An 18,654-nucleotide genomic window follows, 5' to 3' on the forward strand; every position below is an offset into this window, starting at 1 on the left:
GCATAACATGTGGTGAGTAGGTGACTCAAAGAGAGTGAAAGACAATAGTTAAACAGTTTTGAACAAATTAAATTATTTAAAAATTAAGGAGAAGCAAGAGAGAGAGAGCTAGCTGTTTTTATTTTTATTTTTTTCCACTTTCACTTAGCTAGCGAATGCAGCTAGTTAGTTTAACCTACTCAAACTACCGGCTCAAACAGAGAGGGATGCTATGTTAGCTAGCTGGCTATGGTTATCCAACACTGGAACTCTTCCAAGTCAAGGTAAGCTTTTGGTTTTCTAAATGTATTGCCACCATGGCCGGATGGTGTAACTGATCAACTGCTTGCCCACTGTACACCGTACTGCATGATTGTAGTGGGTTTACTAACGCATTAGTTCTAGTAGCTATGTTGACTAGCTATGAAATTAGATCAAATGGTGACAACAATGTAGGCTGTCTGTAGTGGTTATTTTATCTTTATTTAACTTGTCAAGGCAGTTAATAACAAAATGTTATTTTGAATGACAGCCTAGGAACAGTGTGTTAACTGCCCTGTTCATGGGCAGAACGACAGATTTTTACCTTGTCTGCTCGGGGATGTGATCTTGCAACCTTCTGGTTACAAGTCCAACACTCTAACCACTAGGCTAAAGCGTAGAGCATTTGGATTATTATGATATGTTTTGGCCTGGAAAGGTGCACTGAAGTCCACAAGCGAAAGGAAAAGGTGAGAGGAGAAGGGTGCATAAATGCAAGAAGGAATTATACAACAATCAAAGCGATCATGCTGTGAACGAAACAAGGATAAACATATCTGATTGTGTCTAATAGAGACTCTTGTTTGCAACTCTTGTTTGCAACTGTTGGACTTGACCAGCTAGATACAAGAGCGTGCAAGGCAGTAATAAAAGTGTCACTGTCTGTCGCACTACAAGTCCTGCCTCTCGCAGGTAGCCTCTCGCAGGTAGCCTCTCGCAGGTAGCCTCTCGCAGGTAGCCTCTCGCAGGTAGCTTCTCGCAGGAAGCCTAGTGGTTAGAGCGTTGGGCCAGTAACTGAAAGGTTGCTGGTTTGAATAACTGAGTTGACAAGGTGAAAAACCTGTCGATGTGTCCTTGAGCAAGGTACTTAACCCTAATTTGCTCTGGGGCTCACCCTGTAGTTAGGCCGTCATTGTAAATATGATTTTTTTCTTAACTAACTTGCCTAGTTAAATAATATAAATAAAATCCCATCTCCTCATTGTTTTTTAGGAGCATATACCCACCTGGGTGATTGAAAGCTAAACTGAGGTCTACCCTCCAGGCCAGTTGGTGGTGGTAATGCACCTTAAAGTTGGTTGCCAATCGCCTATATAAAGTCCACAGAAAAAGAAGAACAGGTAAGAGGAGAGATCACTAGAAATAAACTACATTTCCCCTTTCATCTGTGGACTAATAGTCGGAGTAGCGAACACATGATTTTGTGTGACTCAAAATGGGTCAAAATTCTACAAAGATCCAGAAAAAAAGGACCGTGTCCATTTCAGGTAATATAATAAATATATCACAGGTCAAATTAGCTAGCAAAAGCAAGCTAGCTGAATGTTCATGAATATTTTATGTATTTCGACCTGTCCCCAAATTGATATAGTTGGTTCAGAGTTTGTTTTGATATTTCAACCAGCCTGTCCTGATCATGTCTGGTGTGGATGGACAAAATCAACATGCACGTGATGGCGTTGCGGTGTAGTCAGCATGTTATAGTATGCAAGACAATTTTACTGGTTCAGGAGAATATTTCTGCTGTGTGTCAGTGTCTGAAACAAACAGCTTTTGACCCGGTTGAAGGTGGAGGTTACCCCCAGCAAACATTGAAGTAACAAATATCAAAGGAAGACAAACATAAACATGTTCTGTCTGGTTATACAGTAACATGTCCTGGCTGGTTATCCAGTAACTTGTCCTGGCTGGTTATCCAGTAACATGTCCTGTCTGGTTATACAGTAACATGTCCTGGCTGGTTATACGGTAACATGTCCTGTCTGGTTATACAGTAACATGTCCTGGCTGGTTATACAGTAACGTGCCCTGTCTGGTTATACAGTAACATGTCCTGGCTGGTTATACAGTAACATGTCCTGGCTGGTTATACAGTAACATGTCCTGGCTGGTTATACGGTAACATGTCCTGTCTGGTTATACAGTAACATGTCCTGGCTGGTTATACAGTAACATGTCGTGGCTGGTTATACAGTAACATGTCCTGGATGGTTATACAGTAACATGTCCTGTCTGGTTATACAGTAACATGTCCTGGCTGGTTATACAGTAACATGTCCTGGCTGGTTATACAGTAACATGTCCTGTCTGGTTATACAGTAACATGTCCTGTCTGGTTATACAGTAACATGTCCTGGCTGGTTATACAGTAACATGTCCTGGCTGGTTATACAGTAACACGTCCTGTCAGGTTATACAGTAACATGTCCTGGCTGGTTATACAGTAACATGTCCTGGCTGGTTATACAGTAACACGTCCTGTCTGGTTATACAGTAACATGTCCTGGCTGGTTATACAGTAACATGTCCTGGCTGGTTATACAGTAACATGTCCTGGCTGGTTATACAATAACATGTCCTGGCTGGTTATACAGTAACATGTCATGGCTGGTTATACAGTAACATGTCATGGCTGGTTATACAGTAACATGTCCTGGCTGGTTATACAGTAACATGTCCTGGCTGGTTATACAGTAACATGTCCTGGCTGGTTATACAGTAACATGTCCTCGCTGGTTATACAGTAACATGTCCTGTCTGGTTATACAGTAACATGTCCTGGCTGGTTATACAGTAACATGTCCTGGCTGGTTATACAGTAACATGTCCTGGCTGGTTATACAGTAACATGTCCAGGCTGGTTATACAGTAACATGTCCTGCCTGGTTATACAGTAACATGTCATGGCTGGTTATACAGTAACATGTCCTGGCTGGTTATACAGTAATATGTCCTGGCTGGTTATACAGTAACATGTCCTGGCTGGTTATACAGTAACATGTCCAGGCTGGATTTACAGTAACATGCCCTGGCTGGTTATACAGTAACATGTTCTGGCTGGTTATACAATAACATGTCCTGGCTGGTTATACAATAATATGTCCTGGCTGGTTATACAGTAACATGTCCTGGTTGGTTATACAGTAACATGTCCTGTCTGGTTATACAATAACATGTCCTGGCTGGTTATACAATAATATGTCCTGGCTGGTTATACAGTAACATGTCCTGTCTGGTTATACAGTAACATGTCCTGGCTGGTTATAGTTGGGAAACTTTCTTCTTCTTCTTTTCACCTTGTTATCTGATTGGAGTAACTTCCTGGTCCTCTGGGGAAAGTTCCACCCACACACACCAGGCTCACACATCCTCTTATATGGTCTCTTACTATTCTATTGGCAATTGACCAATTCCTACATGCATTTAACAGACTCCTATTTGTGTCATCCCAAGCCTTCAAACGGAGGTCACATTATGGCTTGCGCCGTGGCCGTGTAGGGGCCGTTTAGGGCCCTTTTTCTTTTCTCTATGCTGTCTGTGTGTGACATCATTGTGAGGAGTTATTCAGAAGTGTGTGTAGGATATTGATCTGCATCTTTCTCAGAGGTTTAAAAGGGGAACTCTACGTGAGTCCCTGTCTGCCTGTGTGCAGTGTGTTCTCTTACTACTGTTCTGCCCTCTTTCTATGTCAACTACAGGTGACACTGTTTTTTTTTTAACAGTATTTTTATTGGAATTTCACAATTTTCACCCATATTAAAGAGATACAACAACAGAGACAAGGCAAACCCCCCCCCCCCCCCCAAAACAGCACTCGCCTACGCATACCTACGCATACATATATATACACATATACATATACATACACATACACACACATACGCACACCATTTTCCTCTCCCCGCTTCTCTCACCCTATCCCCATCATTGCGTCTCTCAATACATACATTTTAAACAAACTTACAAACAGAAATTAAACAAAAAAGCTCGGTTTAAACTAAGAAGTTAGGTTCCACACATGGAACATACAGTGTAATTCTGAGTACATAGATCACCACCATTCTAAGAGAATCCTTGCAGCATAATAGCTGATACCTCAGGTTCTAGGTAATTTAGATAGGGTTCCCACACTTTGTAGAACTGATCTGTTTTAGAATGCAATGCACATGTCAGATATTCCAGAGGCACCCATTCAAAAAGTATCTTATGCCAATCTTTAATAGAAGGAACCTTATCACTAATCCACCGTAAAAGGATGTTTTTCCTTGCTGCAAAGGTAAGGATGTTGTAAAGCCTCCTCTTACTCACAGAAGTAACATGCCTACTAGGGAGACCCAACAGTAAAGAAACTGGGTCCAACTCTAGATCAACCCCTAGGATCTTTTCAATTTCTTGCAGAACACCAGACCAGTATCTATCTATTTTGGTACATGACCATAAACAATGTGTTAGGGTGCATGTATCAGTTTTGCATTTAAGACACTGAGGAGAAGAGGAAGAGGGGCTAAAGGCATGTCTGCGATTTGGGGATATATGCAATCGGTGTATTATTCTTAATTGGATTGCTCTAGTACGATTACATATAGATAATGTTTTTGCATATCTCCAAATGTCCTCCCACATCTCTTCGTCAATAGTCACAGACAATTCTTTCTCCCAAACTTGTTTCACCCTCTGTGTGTCGACAGCAGGAAAGGACCTTAAAGCATCATAAAACGGACTTACAGACAATTTCCTTTGTGGGAAAAAAAGCATTCTCTCAATGACAGACATATCAGGGTTACCAATTAAGGTGGTGCGCTTCACAATATAATGTCTTACTTGTAGGAAGCGGAAAAAGTCCTGCTTTGGGAGTCAATATTTCTCCACCATCTGCTCAAATGACAATAGAATCTTATCAGCAAATAAGTCATTTAGTCTGCGTATGCCCTTATTAAGCCCAAAGTTAAAGCCAGCATCCAGCAATCCTGGACCAACATCTGGGTTGTTAAGAATTGGTGTAAGAGCAGAGGTTAGTTTGGACCTTCCAAGGAAGCGCTGAACTGACCTCCAAACCTTGAGTGTGTTAAGTGTAATAGGATTATTGCAGTGATCTTCTACAGACTTGAAACTTCTGAAAAATAAAAGATCCTGTAAGGGGTATTTTGAAAGAGAAGTCTCAATGTCTAACCAAATAGAGGAGTCATCGTTTGTGATCCAATCAGAAATATAACATAGGTGGGCACACCACTGATAGAACCTGATATTGGGCAGATCCAAGCCCCCCATAGAACTTGGCAGCTGCAATATTGCCATCTTAAGCCTTGGCTTGCGTTTACTCCATAAGAAGGAACTTAGCCATCCATTTACATCCTTTATTACCTTATTGGAGAGTAATACTGGGATCATTTGGATTGGGTAAAGTAGTCTAGGTAAAATGTTCATTTTCAAGAGGGATATTCTACCCAACCAAGAAATCGGGAGAGAGTTCCAGCGCTCCAGATCCTGTCTTATTGTACCAAACAAGGGAACAAAATTGGCTTTGTAAATTTGCTGGAATTTAGGAGTTACAAATATACCCAGATACGTAAAGCCTGAGGGAGACCATTTAAAAGGGAAGGGGGGAGAAGTATTAGGTACAGAGTGAAGGCTATCAAGTGGCATAGCCTCTGATTTAGTTAAGTTAATCTTGTAGCCTGAGAATTCGCTGAATAATTCAATAATATTAATAAGAGAAGTAGTTGAGGTCTCGGGGTTAGAGATGAATATTAGGACATCATCAGCATACAAGCTTATTTTATGGTGAACATCACCAATGAGCAGCCCCTGTATAGCAGGCGTTACCCTGATGGCCTCGGCCAGTGGTTCCATAACGAGTGCAAATAGGAGGGGGGACAAAGGGCAGCCCTGTCTGGTACCTCTGTATATAGAGAAGCTATTTGACCTTAGCCCATTAGTAAGGACAGCAGCCTGAGGATCATCATATAAAACTTTCACCCATTTTATAAAGTTGTCCCCTAGACCAAATTTATTTAGATTAAAGAGTAGGTAAGACCACTCCACACGATCAAATGCTTTCTCAGCATCTAGAGAGAGCACAAGACCATCCCTAGCACTTTGTTGGTAGGCTTGAATTACATTAAGAAGCCGCCTGACATTGTTGCACGACTTACGGCCCTTAAACATATCACGCAATGGCTCAAGGATCAGGCCATGGAACTCTTTATAGAATTCACTACAAAACCCGTCTGGTCCTGGGGCCTTACCGTTTTGCAGATTCTTAATTGCGAACATTATCTCTTCCTCGGTAATAGGGGCATTAAGGAGAGACCTCTGTTCTTCTGAGATAGTAGGCAGCTCAATCTTAGAAAATAAATTCTCCATTAATTTGGGTGCGTTATTTGGCAGTTCTGAGGCATAAAGATTTGCATAAAATTTCTAAATGAGTCATTTATCAATTTATTTTCATATAAATGATTGCCATCCGAATCAGTAATAGTAGCAATTGACTGTGAGTCAGCTCTCTTTTTAGCTAGGTACGCCAAGTACTTTCCTGGCTTATCGCCATGTTCATATAGCTTTTGCCTGACAAATACCATTTTCTTTTCAGCGTCCTGTGTTAGGAGAGAGTCCAACGTTGATCTAAGAACTGATATTTCCTTTATTGGGGCAGGAGTAGGAGTTTTAATATAGTCCTTCTCTTTAGTTCCTAATTCACCCTCTAACCTTATTTGCTTTTCACGCTTTTTCCGCCTCTTAGTGGCTGTGTATGACATAATCAGACCCCTGGCGTACGCTTTACAGGTTTCCCAAAGGAGCGAGGGATTATCTGTTGATTGAGAGTTAATAGAGAAAAATGCTTTAAACTCTGTAATAAAATATGATGTGAACGTATGGTCTTTAAGGATGGTTGTATTCAACCTCCAATGTCTTGACAGATTGAATGCCCCGTTGAGTTTTATGTCCAGGATCACCTCCGCATGATCAGATATGACTATGCTTCCTATCCTAGCGGATAAAACAGACTGCGAAGACGTCCTGGGCATAAAAAAGTAACCTATTCTAGTCTGACATCCATGAGGTGCAGAGAAAAAAGTGAACTCTCTGTTGGAGAGGTGAAAAGTTCTCCAAACATCAGCATACCCCAGATCATCACAAATAGCTTTAAGTGACTTAGCTCGAGGAGAGAGTGAAGCTATATCGCTGGGAAACTTATCAATAAGGGGGTTCAACAAACAATTAAAATCTCCTCCAACCACTGCAGTGTCTGAGTTTAATTCTGAAAAGTCTAGAAATACCTTAGTGAGGAAATCAGGGGGGTGGGCAGGGGGGAAGTAAATATTCATTATGGAGATGTTCTGCCCTTGTAAAGTACCATTAATTATAACAAAGTGACCAAGTTTATCTTTCACACAATTCAAGACATTAAGTGGTAAGTTCTTTTTCACAAGAATTGTAACACCTCTACTTCTGGATGTAAATGATGAGAAAAACACTTGACCAAACCCCCCTTGTTGTAATTTCAGATGCTCCTTATCATCCAAATGAGTTTCTTGCAACAGGGCAATATCAATATTTTATTTTTTCAAAAAAGACAGTACCTTCTTCCTTTTAATGGGATTATGGCTCCCTCTAATGTTCCATGTACATACACGCAGTGTATTACCTGCCATTGCACTTTGACCGTTTCATATTTAGACTGAATCCCACTGCAAAAATGGGGTGGTACCTTTTTCCATGTGCTGAACTCTCTTCTATCTCACCGAGCATAACCAAACGATATGAACCCTGAACTCTAACTATACTAAACCCAAAAATGAAACATGTAAAGATCCAAAAGGGGGTTTTCCCACTAGCTAACATGCAGGGGATTTCAACTTTCCAATGTAGACTCTTAAGTCTGCATTGCCACTCAATAGCCTCGTCCTTTAGACATATGAAAATGAAAATCAATATATGAAGATTGAGGCTCTTCCACCTAAAACCAAGCCTGGGCACCAATATAGATTCACCCATGTCTCAGCCTGAGCTATAGCGGAAGTTACTTTAGCAAGAAAAATAATAAAAATACGAATATTACTGAACCGGAGCATGTGAGAACTCACACCACTGTTTCATGATCAGATTCAAATAAGATAATAAAGTTATCCAATGCTGCGGCGGCGCAGCTTAAAGTTATTTACCCGAGAGAGTCAATAAACGCAGCAGCCTCTTCAGGTGTGGAGAGTTTCTTAGGCGATCCGTTGACCATAATCTTCAATGTGGCCGGGTACAACAGTGCGTAGTCCATCTTCATTCTCCTGAATCGAGCCTTCGCCTCATCAAACCCTTTGCGTCTTCGTACAACCGCTGTGGAGTAATCATTGAAGAATGAAACCTTTGGACCTTTACGTTGACTACCGTCAGAGCCGATGTTTCAAGTCGCATCCATATGAGCTGCTTGTCGGTGAAGTTGTGGAACTTTATAACCACTGGCCGTGGGCGCTGGTTGGGACCGGGTATCGGTGCTTGAGCACGATGAGCTCTGTCCAGCTTCACACGACCAGCCTTAGTGTCCATTTGTAAGTAGTCAGGGATCCATTCGTCAAAAAAATGTACTGAACGTGTCCCTTCAGAATTTTCCGGGAGTCCCACAACACGAATATTGCATCTGCGTCCTCGATTATCCAAGTCGCCAATGTGCTCCGCCATTTCGCACACCTGTTTCTCAAGTGCTTTTATCTTAGTGTCCATAGATGTAGTTGAAGCTTCCACTGTAGTAATTCTTCCTTCCGCCTCATCGACACGTTTGACCACCCTCTGTAGTTCAGCTGAATGGCCTGCTATTGCTTCCAAGACCGTTCTTATCTTAACATCGATCACTTTAGTAATGTTGTCCGTCATCTTTTGAATCACCAGGTTCATTGTGCCTGGATCCGTAACGGTGTTAGCTTCGCTAACGTAAGCTAGCTCCTCCTGCACATCTACAGGGATGGTGGTTTTGGTCGAGTTCTTAGTAGCTCTGCTGGGCATGTTGTCGGAGATTTTTGAGAAATAACCGTCAAGATTCATTGTAGGATAACTTATTTAGCCAATTCTACCACTTTTTCAAGCTAGGAGATTAATGAAAAAATATACATTTACGAATGCCACGGGTGCTCGCTGAAACACAGTGTTCTCTCTACGGCGCCATTTTGTCCCCCAGGTGACACTGTTTTAATGATCCAATCACATTCAATTAGGAAGCTGGGAAATCTCCTTGGACATTTTCCCTTTATTACTTAATCTGCGCCTTAATTCTTCTTATTAATGTACTGTGTCTTTAGACCAGTATGGTTAAGGAATTATTCACACAACCATGTTACCTCAACAGTTAACAATGTATTGTATTGAATAGGTGAGTAATTGAGGATTGTTTTGTTTCTTTTCTATGTCATGCTTGGGGAGAGGCAAATGTGTATCCCAAATAGCACCATATTCCTTATTTTGTTAAATAACGAAAAGTGGTGCGTGCATATGTATTCACCCCCTTTGCTATGAAGCCCCTAAATAACATCTGGTGCAACCAATTACCTTCAGAAGTCACATAACAAGTTAAATAAAGTCCACCTGCGTGCAATCTAAGTGTCACATGATCTGTCACATGATCTCAGTGTATATATACATCTGTTCTGAAAGGCCCAGAGTCTGCAACACCACTAAGCAAAGGGCACCACCAAGCAAGAGGCACCATGAAGAACAAGGTCCTCTCCGAACAGGTCACGGACAAAGTTGTGGAGACGTACAGAGCAGGGTTGGGTTATAAAAAAATATCCAAAACTTTGAACATCCCACGAAGCACCGTTAAATCCATTATAAAAAAATTGAAAAAATACGGCACCACAACAAACCTGACAAGAGAGGGTCGCCCACCAAAACTCATGGACCAGGCAATGAGGGCATTAATCAGAGAGGCAACAAAGAGACCAAAGATAACCCCGAAGGAGCTGCAAAGCTCCAGAGCGGAAATTGGAGTATTTGTCCGTAGGACCACTTTAAACCTCTCATCACCCCGAGAACAACATCCCCACTGTGAAGCATGGTGGTGGCAGCATCATGCTGTGGGGATGTTTTCATATGCAGGGACTGGGAAACTGGTCAGATTTGAAGGAATGATTGATGGCGCTAAGTAAAGGGAAAATCTTGAGGGTAGCCTGTTTCAGTCTTCCAGAGATTTGAGACTGGGACGGAGGTTCACCTTCCAGCAGGACAATGACCCTAAGCATACTCCTAAAGCAAGGGGAAGGGGAAACATTTAAATGTCTTGGAATGGCCTAGTCAAATCCCAGACCTCAATCCAAATGAAAATATGTGGTATGACTTTAAGATCGCTGTACACCAGCGAACCTATCCAACTTGAAGGAGCTGGAGCAGTTTTGCATTGAAGAATGGGCAAAAAATCCCAGTGGCTAGATGTGCCAACCTAATCGATACCTACCCCAAGAGACTTGCAGCTGTATTTGCTGCAAAAAATGGCTCTACAAACTATTGAATAGGTATGCATGCTCAATTTTCATTTTTTTGTCTTATTTCTTGTTTTTTTCACAAGCAAAAATATTTAGCATCTTAAAAGTGGTAGGCATGTTGTGTAAATCAAATGATACACCCTCTATTTTAATTCCAATTTGTAAGGCAACAAAATAGTATAAATGCCAAGGGGGAGTGAATACTTTCGGAAGGCACTGTATATCTCCTCTCTCTCTCTCTATCCCCTCTTTCCCCTCTCTCTCCTCTCACTCTCTTTCTCTCTCTCCCCTCTCTCTTTCCTCTTTTTCACCCTCTCTCTCTCCCCCCTATCTCTCTCTCTGTCTTACTATCTCTCCTCTCTCTCTCTCCCTTCTATCTCCCATCTTTCCTTCCCCCTCCCTTTTCTCCCCTCTCTTCCCTCTCTCTCTCTCTCATCCACTCTCTTCCCATCTCCCTCTCCTCCCTCTCTCTCCCTTCCCTCTTCCCTCTCCTCTTTTACCCCTCTCTCCATCTCCCCTCTCTCTCTCCTCCTCTCCCTTTCCCCTCTCCTCTCTCTTTCCTCTTTCATCTCTCTCCTCTGCTCTCCCGTGTCTGTCTCACTATCTCTCCTCTCTCTCTCAATATCTCCCCTCTCTCTATCTCTCTCCCCTCGCTCCCTCTCCCTCTCTCTCCTCTCTCTCTCTTGCTCTCTCTATTCTCTCTCCTCCCCTCTCTCTCCCCCTCTCTCCACTCTCCCTCTCTCTTTCCTGTCTCACTATCTCTCCTCAATATCTCCCCTCTATCTCTCTCCCCTCGCTCCCTGTCCCTCTCTCCCCTCTCTCTCTTGCTCTATCTCATCTCTCTCCTCCCCTCTCTCTCCCCCCCTCTCCACTCTCCCTCTCTCTTTCCTCTCTTTCCCCTCTCCTCTCCTCCTTCTCTCTATATTGCGACAGGTTTCCTTCAGGACAGGTTTTCCACTGTTTATCTCTGGCAGAGAAATATACTATGTTACACGTATTGAACAACAAATTCTAACATTGTAATTAACTATTGGCAAATCCATGATGAGGGTGCACTCATGAGGTTAAATTCCGAAGCTAAACCCTTCTCCCCGAAATATACACTCGCACACTCTCCCTCATCGATTTAAAGGTATATGATTGCACCAATCCAATACATTTAAATGCATGACTGAACAAGTGCACACTTATGGAGAATGAAGGGTAGAGAATGGGGACACAACCCTAGTGACTGACTTGACTACTTACCACACTCAGAGAGCCTCTTCTCCAGCACCACCTTCTCATTGGTCAGAACACTGACCCTGTCACTAAACCTGTCCCTTTCTTTAGTCAGGTTAATGTAACACTCCTGTAACTTTTTTGTTAGTTTTCCTCTTGGTCTCTCTCCTATTGCAGCTGGTTGCTCTCCGTCTGTAACTCGACTCTTTCCCTCAGTAACTGGTTTCTGTTCGTCTGGCACTTGTCTCTTTGTATACAGAGCCATGATACAACTGGTATCTGTCTGGTCTTGTTCCAGACCAGTGGTGTTGTAACAGCCCTATAAATGTTTTCTCTCTTTGTTGGAGCGGGCTGAAAGAAAAAAAAGAGAAGTTCCTGGGATGTGTCCCAAATGACACTATTACTTATATGGTGAGCTGCTTTTGACCAAAGCCCTATGTGCCATGGTCGAAAGTAGTGCACTTTAAAGAGAATAGAATGTTATTTGGGACACAGTACTTTTTTGTGTGTCATCAATTTTTTTAAACTCCCACAAGCTATGTAATGTCTGTAAGTCTGAATTGTGATCCTTGCTTTGTGAGAACAGAACTATAGTGCGATAATAAAATAGATATCTATCCTATCGGCCAGGGTTAAAGTAATGCACTATACATGGAATAGGGTCCCAAATGACACACTAGATTCCCAAATGGGACCCTATCACCTATTTAGTGTGCTTAGTTTGACCAGTTCACTAATAGTGTGTCATTTGGGACACAGCCTCACTCACAGAAAGCCAGTCTCAGGGAGATGTTGAGAATGACTTGTAGAACACACAGCACTCCTAAACACACAGCAGCCAGCCTGTAGAGTCTTAGTCTTCCATCTGCAGAGGAACACACACACACACACACACACACACACACACACACACACACACACACACACACACACACACACACACACACACACACACACACACACAGAAACAAACACAGAAACACACACAGAAAAACAGACACAAACACACACAGACACACACACACCGTCATCCTACATGACTAATAACTATGTTTTAAACAGAACACACCATCATCCTACATCACTAATGATTATGATTAGAATTCTGAGAGCCAAACATTTCCAATGCACCATTGGTTTTCCCCCATCGAGGGTTGGCAGCAACAGTTTGCTCAAGCTTGTGGTCACCTCCAATCTGATAAATAGGAAGCAACTGTATGAAGAAATTACACAATATAGCTTTAGCATGATTTAAAGGGGCTATCCGTGATTGCTATATCACATTTTACTTAATTGTAATTTATAATTGCCTCCTGACTTTAGTTTAACTTTCTAACCCCATCAGGACCCAAAATATAAGCTTGTTCTACCATGGAATTTAAAAAACACTGTGTAGCCTCAGATGGGTAAACTATCATTTAGATCTCGTGGATGGTCAGTCCTTGCATACGTACTGTAGCTATGAATTTGAGAGTGGTAACATTTTTACAACCCCGTCCCTCAGCTGTTTACCAAAAACAGTGGTCCACTGTGTTGTTTTTAAAAGGCTGTATTCAATTAATCGTATTTAAATAGTTCCACGTAGTTCCAATAACTAAACTAAAAAAAGTAATTGAATTGATGCATTTTAGTGAACGTGACCCCAGCAGGTTTTAATCAAATATGCTCCGTACCAACTGAACCACACAGAAGACTGAACAATAAAAATGTACACGTGTTTTTCTAGTGTGTGTGTGTGTGTGCATGTTCGGGTTCATGCCTGCATCCGTGTCTGTGTGAGAGTGAAAGATAGATCATTCTTTGTACCTGAGAGATGGGTCTTAGTCTTCACACTCGTTGCTCTGTTCCGGTTTTCTTCAGTAACTTTCTTTAATTCAATCTCCTGTTTGTTGATGTAGTCGGCCATCTTAAATAACCGTACTGAATATAAATGATTACCCAAATCAATCAATTAGGTCTGTCTGAACTCTTATTGTAATATATATGATTCTAACTTACTTTTACTTACAGTATTAACTTACTTAAATTACCTTTCTAACTGACTCCTAATGGTAATATCTACTGTATGATTACCTTTCTAACTGACTCCTAATGGTAATATCTACTGTATGATTACCTTTCTAACTGACTCCTAATGGTAATATCTACTGTATGATTACCTTTCTAACTGACTCCTAATGGTAATATCTACTGTATGATTACCTTTCTAACTGACTCCTAATGGTAATATCTACTGTATGATTACCTTTCTAACTGACTCCTAATGGTAATATCTACTGTATGATTACCTTTCTAACTGACTCCTAATGGTAATATCTACTGTAGGATTACCTTTCTAACTGACTACTAATGGTAATATCTACTGTATGATTACCTTTCTAACTGACTCCTAATGGTGATATCTACTGTATGATTACCTTTCTAACTGACTCCTAATGGTAATATCTACTGTATGATTACCTTTCTAACTGTCTCCTAATGGTAATATCTACTGTATGATTACCTTTCTAACTGACTCCTAATGGTAATATCTACTGTAGGATTACCTTTCTAACTGACTCCTAATGGTAATATCTACTGTATGATATCTACTGTATTATGACTCTATCTATGCCACCGGTGGCCTTTTTAAATACTGTCTGTGTGTGACATCAGTGTGAGGAGTTATTTCGAAGTGTATGTAGAAAATCTGTCTGCATCTTAATCAGAGGTTTAAAAGGTGAACGTCACAGAACACAATGTGTGTGTGTGTGTGTGTGTGTGTGTGTGTGTGTGTGTGTGTGTGTTTATGTGTGTGCTCCTTCAGTACTGCTCTGCCCTCTGTGTGTGTCCAGGTCACACTGTTTTAACGATCCAATCACATTCAATCAGGAAGCTGGTAGACCTTGTTAAAGGACATTTTTCCTTTATTTATTAATCTGTGCCTTAGTTCTTATTAAAGCAATTTATGCAATAATTGATCATGGAAGAATCACTAGCTTATGGCAAATCACATAACATGTTTATATTAAAAACATTGAATGTAAGCAGTTTACAGATTACAGTATGTCTACACACTCTTAAACTAGAGAGAAAATTGACGCAACTAGAACTGGGCTTTTGTGGGCATTGCCCTGAAGGATTTTGGCTCAGCCCCGAGTCTTTCGCCCTGCTGGGAGGCTGTACAGCAAACTAGGTTACACTGCATTACACACTGCAATAAATACTCCAATCATGAGCCCTGGCCTGCCTTTTTTAGTGCTGCCTAAAACCAGCATTTCTGTGTACCATGGAGTCAAAGTTGTTTTCAAAGTCATTTTTGATTCGTCCAAATAATTCATATTTTGTCGGGCATCTGTTCATTCTGAGGGAGAGTGTACAAAGATGAGAAAGAGAACCAGAGGTAAACTTTCTTAGCTTGCTACTACTATAGCTAGCTACTTTTGTTAGCCCGTGATGAGGCTATTCAGAGTTATTGACCTCACAATAAGCCAGTTACAAGTAATTTAGCTACAATTCAACATGTTGACTCAAAAGCTGCACTGACAGATTACGTTAAGCTAGCTAACTAATGTTAGGGACAACCCGGATTAGCTTTTTGGACACTGGACAATAAATCCAACTCCTGGAGCTCTGTTTACCACCCGAATATTATCACTAACTAACCAATTACTGTCTAGTCAATTACTGTCCAAATACACAAAACATTGCTATTAAAGCTAGCTAGCTAACCTGAGGGTCATCGATGACCAACATGACGCTAGCTACTTTTGGTAACGTCAGCTCAATTATATGTTGAAAAAACAAAGCTGGAAAGCTGCGGTAACATTGTTTTTCCAATTTATAGAAGATGGACATACAGAATGTCTTCTTGAGAAAGAGGGTGAGAGATGCTGCTCAGCAAACACAGAGACAGGGGTTCTAATTGCAGGACTAAGTGCATGGATTTTGTATGTATGTGTGTTTAAAATACAATGGCAAATGAACTGATACTATTCTGCATCTACATAGAGAGACAGAGGTCCACAAGACAGACAGAGGAGAGTTCAGGAGAACAGAGAGACAGAGGTCCACAAGACAGACAGAGGAGAGTTCAGGAGAACAGAGAGACAGAGGTCCACAAGACAGACAGAGGAGAGTACAGGAGAACAGAGAGACAGAGGTCCACAAGACAGACAGAGGAGAGTACAGGAGAACAGAGAGACAGAGGTCCACAAGACAGACAGAGGAGAGTACAGGAGAACAGAGAGACAGAGGTCCACAAGACAGACAGAGGAGAGTACAGGAGAACAGAGAGACAGAGGTCCACAAGACAGACAGAGGAGAGTTCAGGAGAACAGAGAGACAGCAAAGATATTGTGGTTCGTGATACAGTGGCAAGAAAAAGTATGTGAACCCTTTGGAATTACCTGGACTTCTGCATAAATTCGTCATGAAATTTGACCTGATCTTCATTTAAGTCACAGTTGACAGTTGAATGTTCATCGGGCTTAAGATTGAGTGAACTGCTATTATCATTAAGGAACAGAAGTTATCAAATTTTACCTTAAACATTATTTGCCAGTTCTCTTGTTCCTCATATCGTGTGTTCAGAATACTTCATATTGCTTCTCTCTCTCTCGCTCTCTCTCTCTCTCGCTCTCTCTCTGTGTGTTCACAACAATCCATATTGCTACGGTACTGGTTCAGACCAGCTGGCTGGTGTGTTTACGGACATATTCAATCTCTCCCTATCCCAGCCTGCTGTCCCTACATGCTTCAAGATGGCCACCATTGTTCCTGTACCCAAGAAAACAAAGGTAGCTGAACTAAATGACTATCGCCCCGTAGCACTCACTTCTGTCATCATGAAGTGCTTTGAGAGACTAGTCAAGGATCATATCACCTCTACCTTACCTGACACCCTAGACCCACTTCAATTTGCTTTCTGCACTAATAGATACACAGACAATGCAATCACCAATTCATTGAATTCATATTAAAAAGTGTTGATTATTTGGTGTCAGGAGAGCACAGCGCACTGAAGAAAGCAGTAAGATATGAAACAGTGTTATGTTTCTGCAAAATTTTCACTGCTAGCGTGCGAGGCCCAGAGTGCAAGCCGCTTCATTTCGGCCACGCAGGTATCTGTATCTGTGTTACAGTATGGTGTCGTGTAGAAGAGGCTGGTGGGAGGAGCTATAGGAGGACAGGCTCATTGTAATGGCTGGAATGGAATTCATGGAACGGAGTCAAACATGTGTTTTATATATGCTTAATGCGTTTGATACCGGTCCATAAATTGCATTCCAGCAATTACAATGAGCCAGCATGCCCTCCCACCAGCCTCCTCTGTTGTCATGGTGATGTTAAACCCTTTTCTCACAAATCCAGTAACGATTGTCTTCACATGACTGGTCATTCCATGCCTTTACAGGACGCCATGTTTCTGTGTTCAGCTCAACACAGTCCTCCTCCCCATTTGCTGGGTTGTCACCACCATTATCAGGCTGCTGTGTGTGCCAGTAACTACAGAGTAAACAAGACAGAGAAAAGAAAATCAATCATAAACATTTGATTTGTCACATGCTCTGAATACAACAGGTGTAGACTTTAACGTAAAATGCTTACTTACGGGACCTTTCCAACAATGCAGAGTTAAAATGTGAGATAAAAATACTAAATTAGCTAAATAGAAAAATGAAATATTAACACAATAAAATATCAACAACAAGGAATACCGGTACCGAGTCAATGTGCAGGGGTACAAGGTAGTTGAGGTCATTAAGGTAATATGTACATGTAGGTAGGGGTACAAGGGACTAGGCAATCAGGATAGACAATTAACAGAGGAGCAGCACTGCATGTGAAAAGTGTGTATGTGTATGTGTATGTGTATGTGTGTGTGTGTGTGTGTGTGTGTGTGTGTGTGTGTGTGTGTGTGGCATCACTATGTGTGTGTGCGTGTGTATTTTGAGTGTTTGTGTGTGTGTGTGTGTGTGTGTGTGTGTGTGTGTGTGTGTGTGTGTGTGTGTCTGTGTGTGTGTGTGTGTGGCATCACTATGTGTGTGTGTGTTTTGAGTGTTTGTGTGTAGTGTGTGTGTTGGAGTACCAGTGTAGTATGCCTGAGTGTGTGTGCGTGTGGGTACAGTCTAGTGAGTGTGTGGGTAGAGTCTAGTGAATGTGTGGGTAAAGTCTGGTGAGTGTGTGGGTAGAGTCTAGTGAGTGTGTGGGTAGAGTCTAGTGAGTGTGTGGGTAGAGTCTAGTGAGTGTGTGGGTAGAGTCTAGTGAGTGTGTGGGTAGAGTCTAGTGAGTGTGTGGGTAGAGTTTAGTGAGTGTGTGGGTAGATTCTAGTGAGTGTGTGGGTAGAGTCTAGTGAGTGTGTGGGTAGAGTTTAGTGAGTGTGTGGGTAGAGTTTAGTGAGAGTGTGGGTAGAGTCTAGTGAGAGTGTGGGTAGAGTCTAGTGAGTGTGTGGGTAGAGTCTAGTGAGTGTGTGGGTAGAGTCTAGTGAGTGTGTGGGTAGATTCTAGTGAGTGTGTGGGTAGAGTCTAGTGAGTGTGTGGGTAGAGTCTAGTGAGTGTGTGGGTAGAGTCTAGTGAGTGTGTGGGTAGAGTCTAGTGAGTGTGTGGGTAGAGTCTAGTGAGTGTGTGGGTAGAGTCTAGTGAGTGTGTGGGTAGATTATAGTGAGTGTGTGGGTAGAGTGTAGTGAGTGTGTGGGTAGAGTCTAGTGAGTGTGTGGGTAGAGTCTAGTGAGTGTGTGGGTAGATTATAGTGAGTATGTGGGTAGAGTCTAGTGAATGTGTGGGTAGAGTCTGGTGAGTGTGTGGGTAGAGTCTACTGAGTGTGTGGGTAGATTCTAGTGAGTGTGTGGGTAGATTCTAGTGAGTGTGTGGGTAGAGTCTAGTGAGTGTGTGGGTAGAGTCTAGTGAGTGTGTGGGTAGAGTCTAGTGAGTGTGTGGGTAGAGTCTAGTGAGTGTGTGGGTAGATTCTA

General features: G+C 41.9%; 1 protein-coding gene across 1 annotated transcript in view; it reads right to left on the reverse strand.

The window, feature by feature from the left end:
- Positions 1-14,580: 14,580 nt before the first annotated feature.
- The window catches only part of LOC129841304 (C-type lectin domain family 4 member M-like), a 50,294-nt gene continuing 46,220 nt past the window's right edge, over positions 14,581-18,654 (reverse strand). Inside the window, exon 6 of the mRNA XM_055909512.1 lies at positions 14,581-17,192. Coding sequence (XP_055765487.1) covers positions 17,033-17,192 — 160 coding nt within the window. The 3' untranslated portion in view covers positions 14,581-17,032. The remainder of the gene's footprint in view (positions 17,193-18,654) is intronic.

Source organism: Salvelinus fontinalis, chromosome 42 (assembly GCF_029448725.1).
Source record: "Salvelinus fontinalis isolate EN_2023a chromosome 42, ASM2944872v1, whole genome shotgun sequence".
Taxonomy (NCBI): Eukaryota; Metazoa; Chordata; class Actinopteri; order Salmoniformes; family Salmonidae; genus Salvelinus; species Salvelinus fontinalis.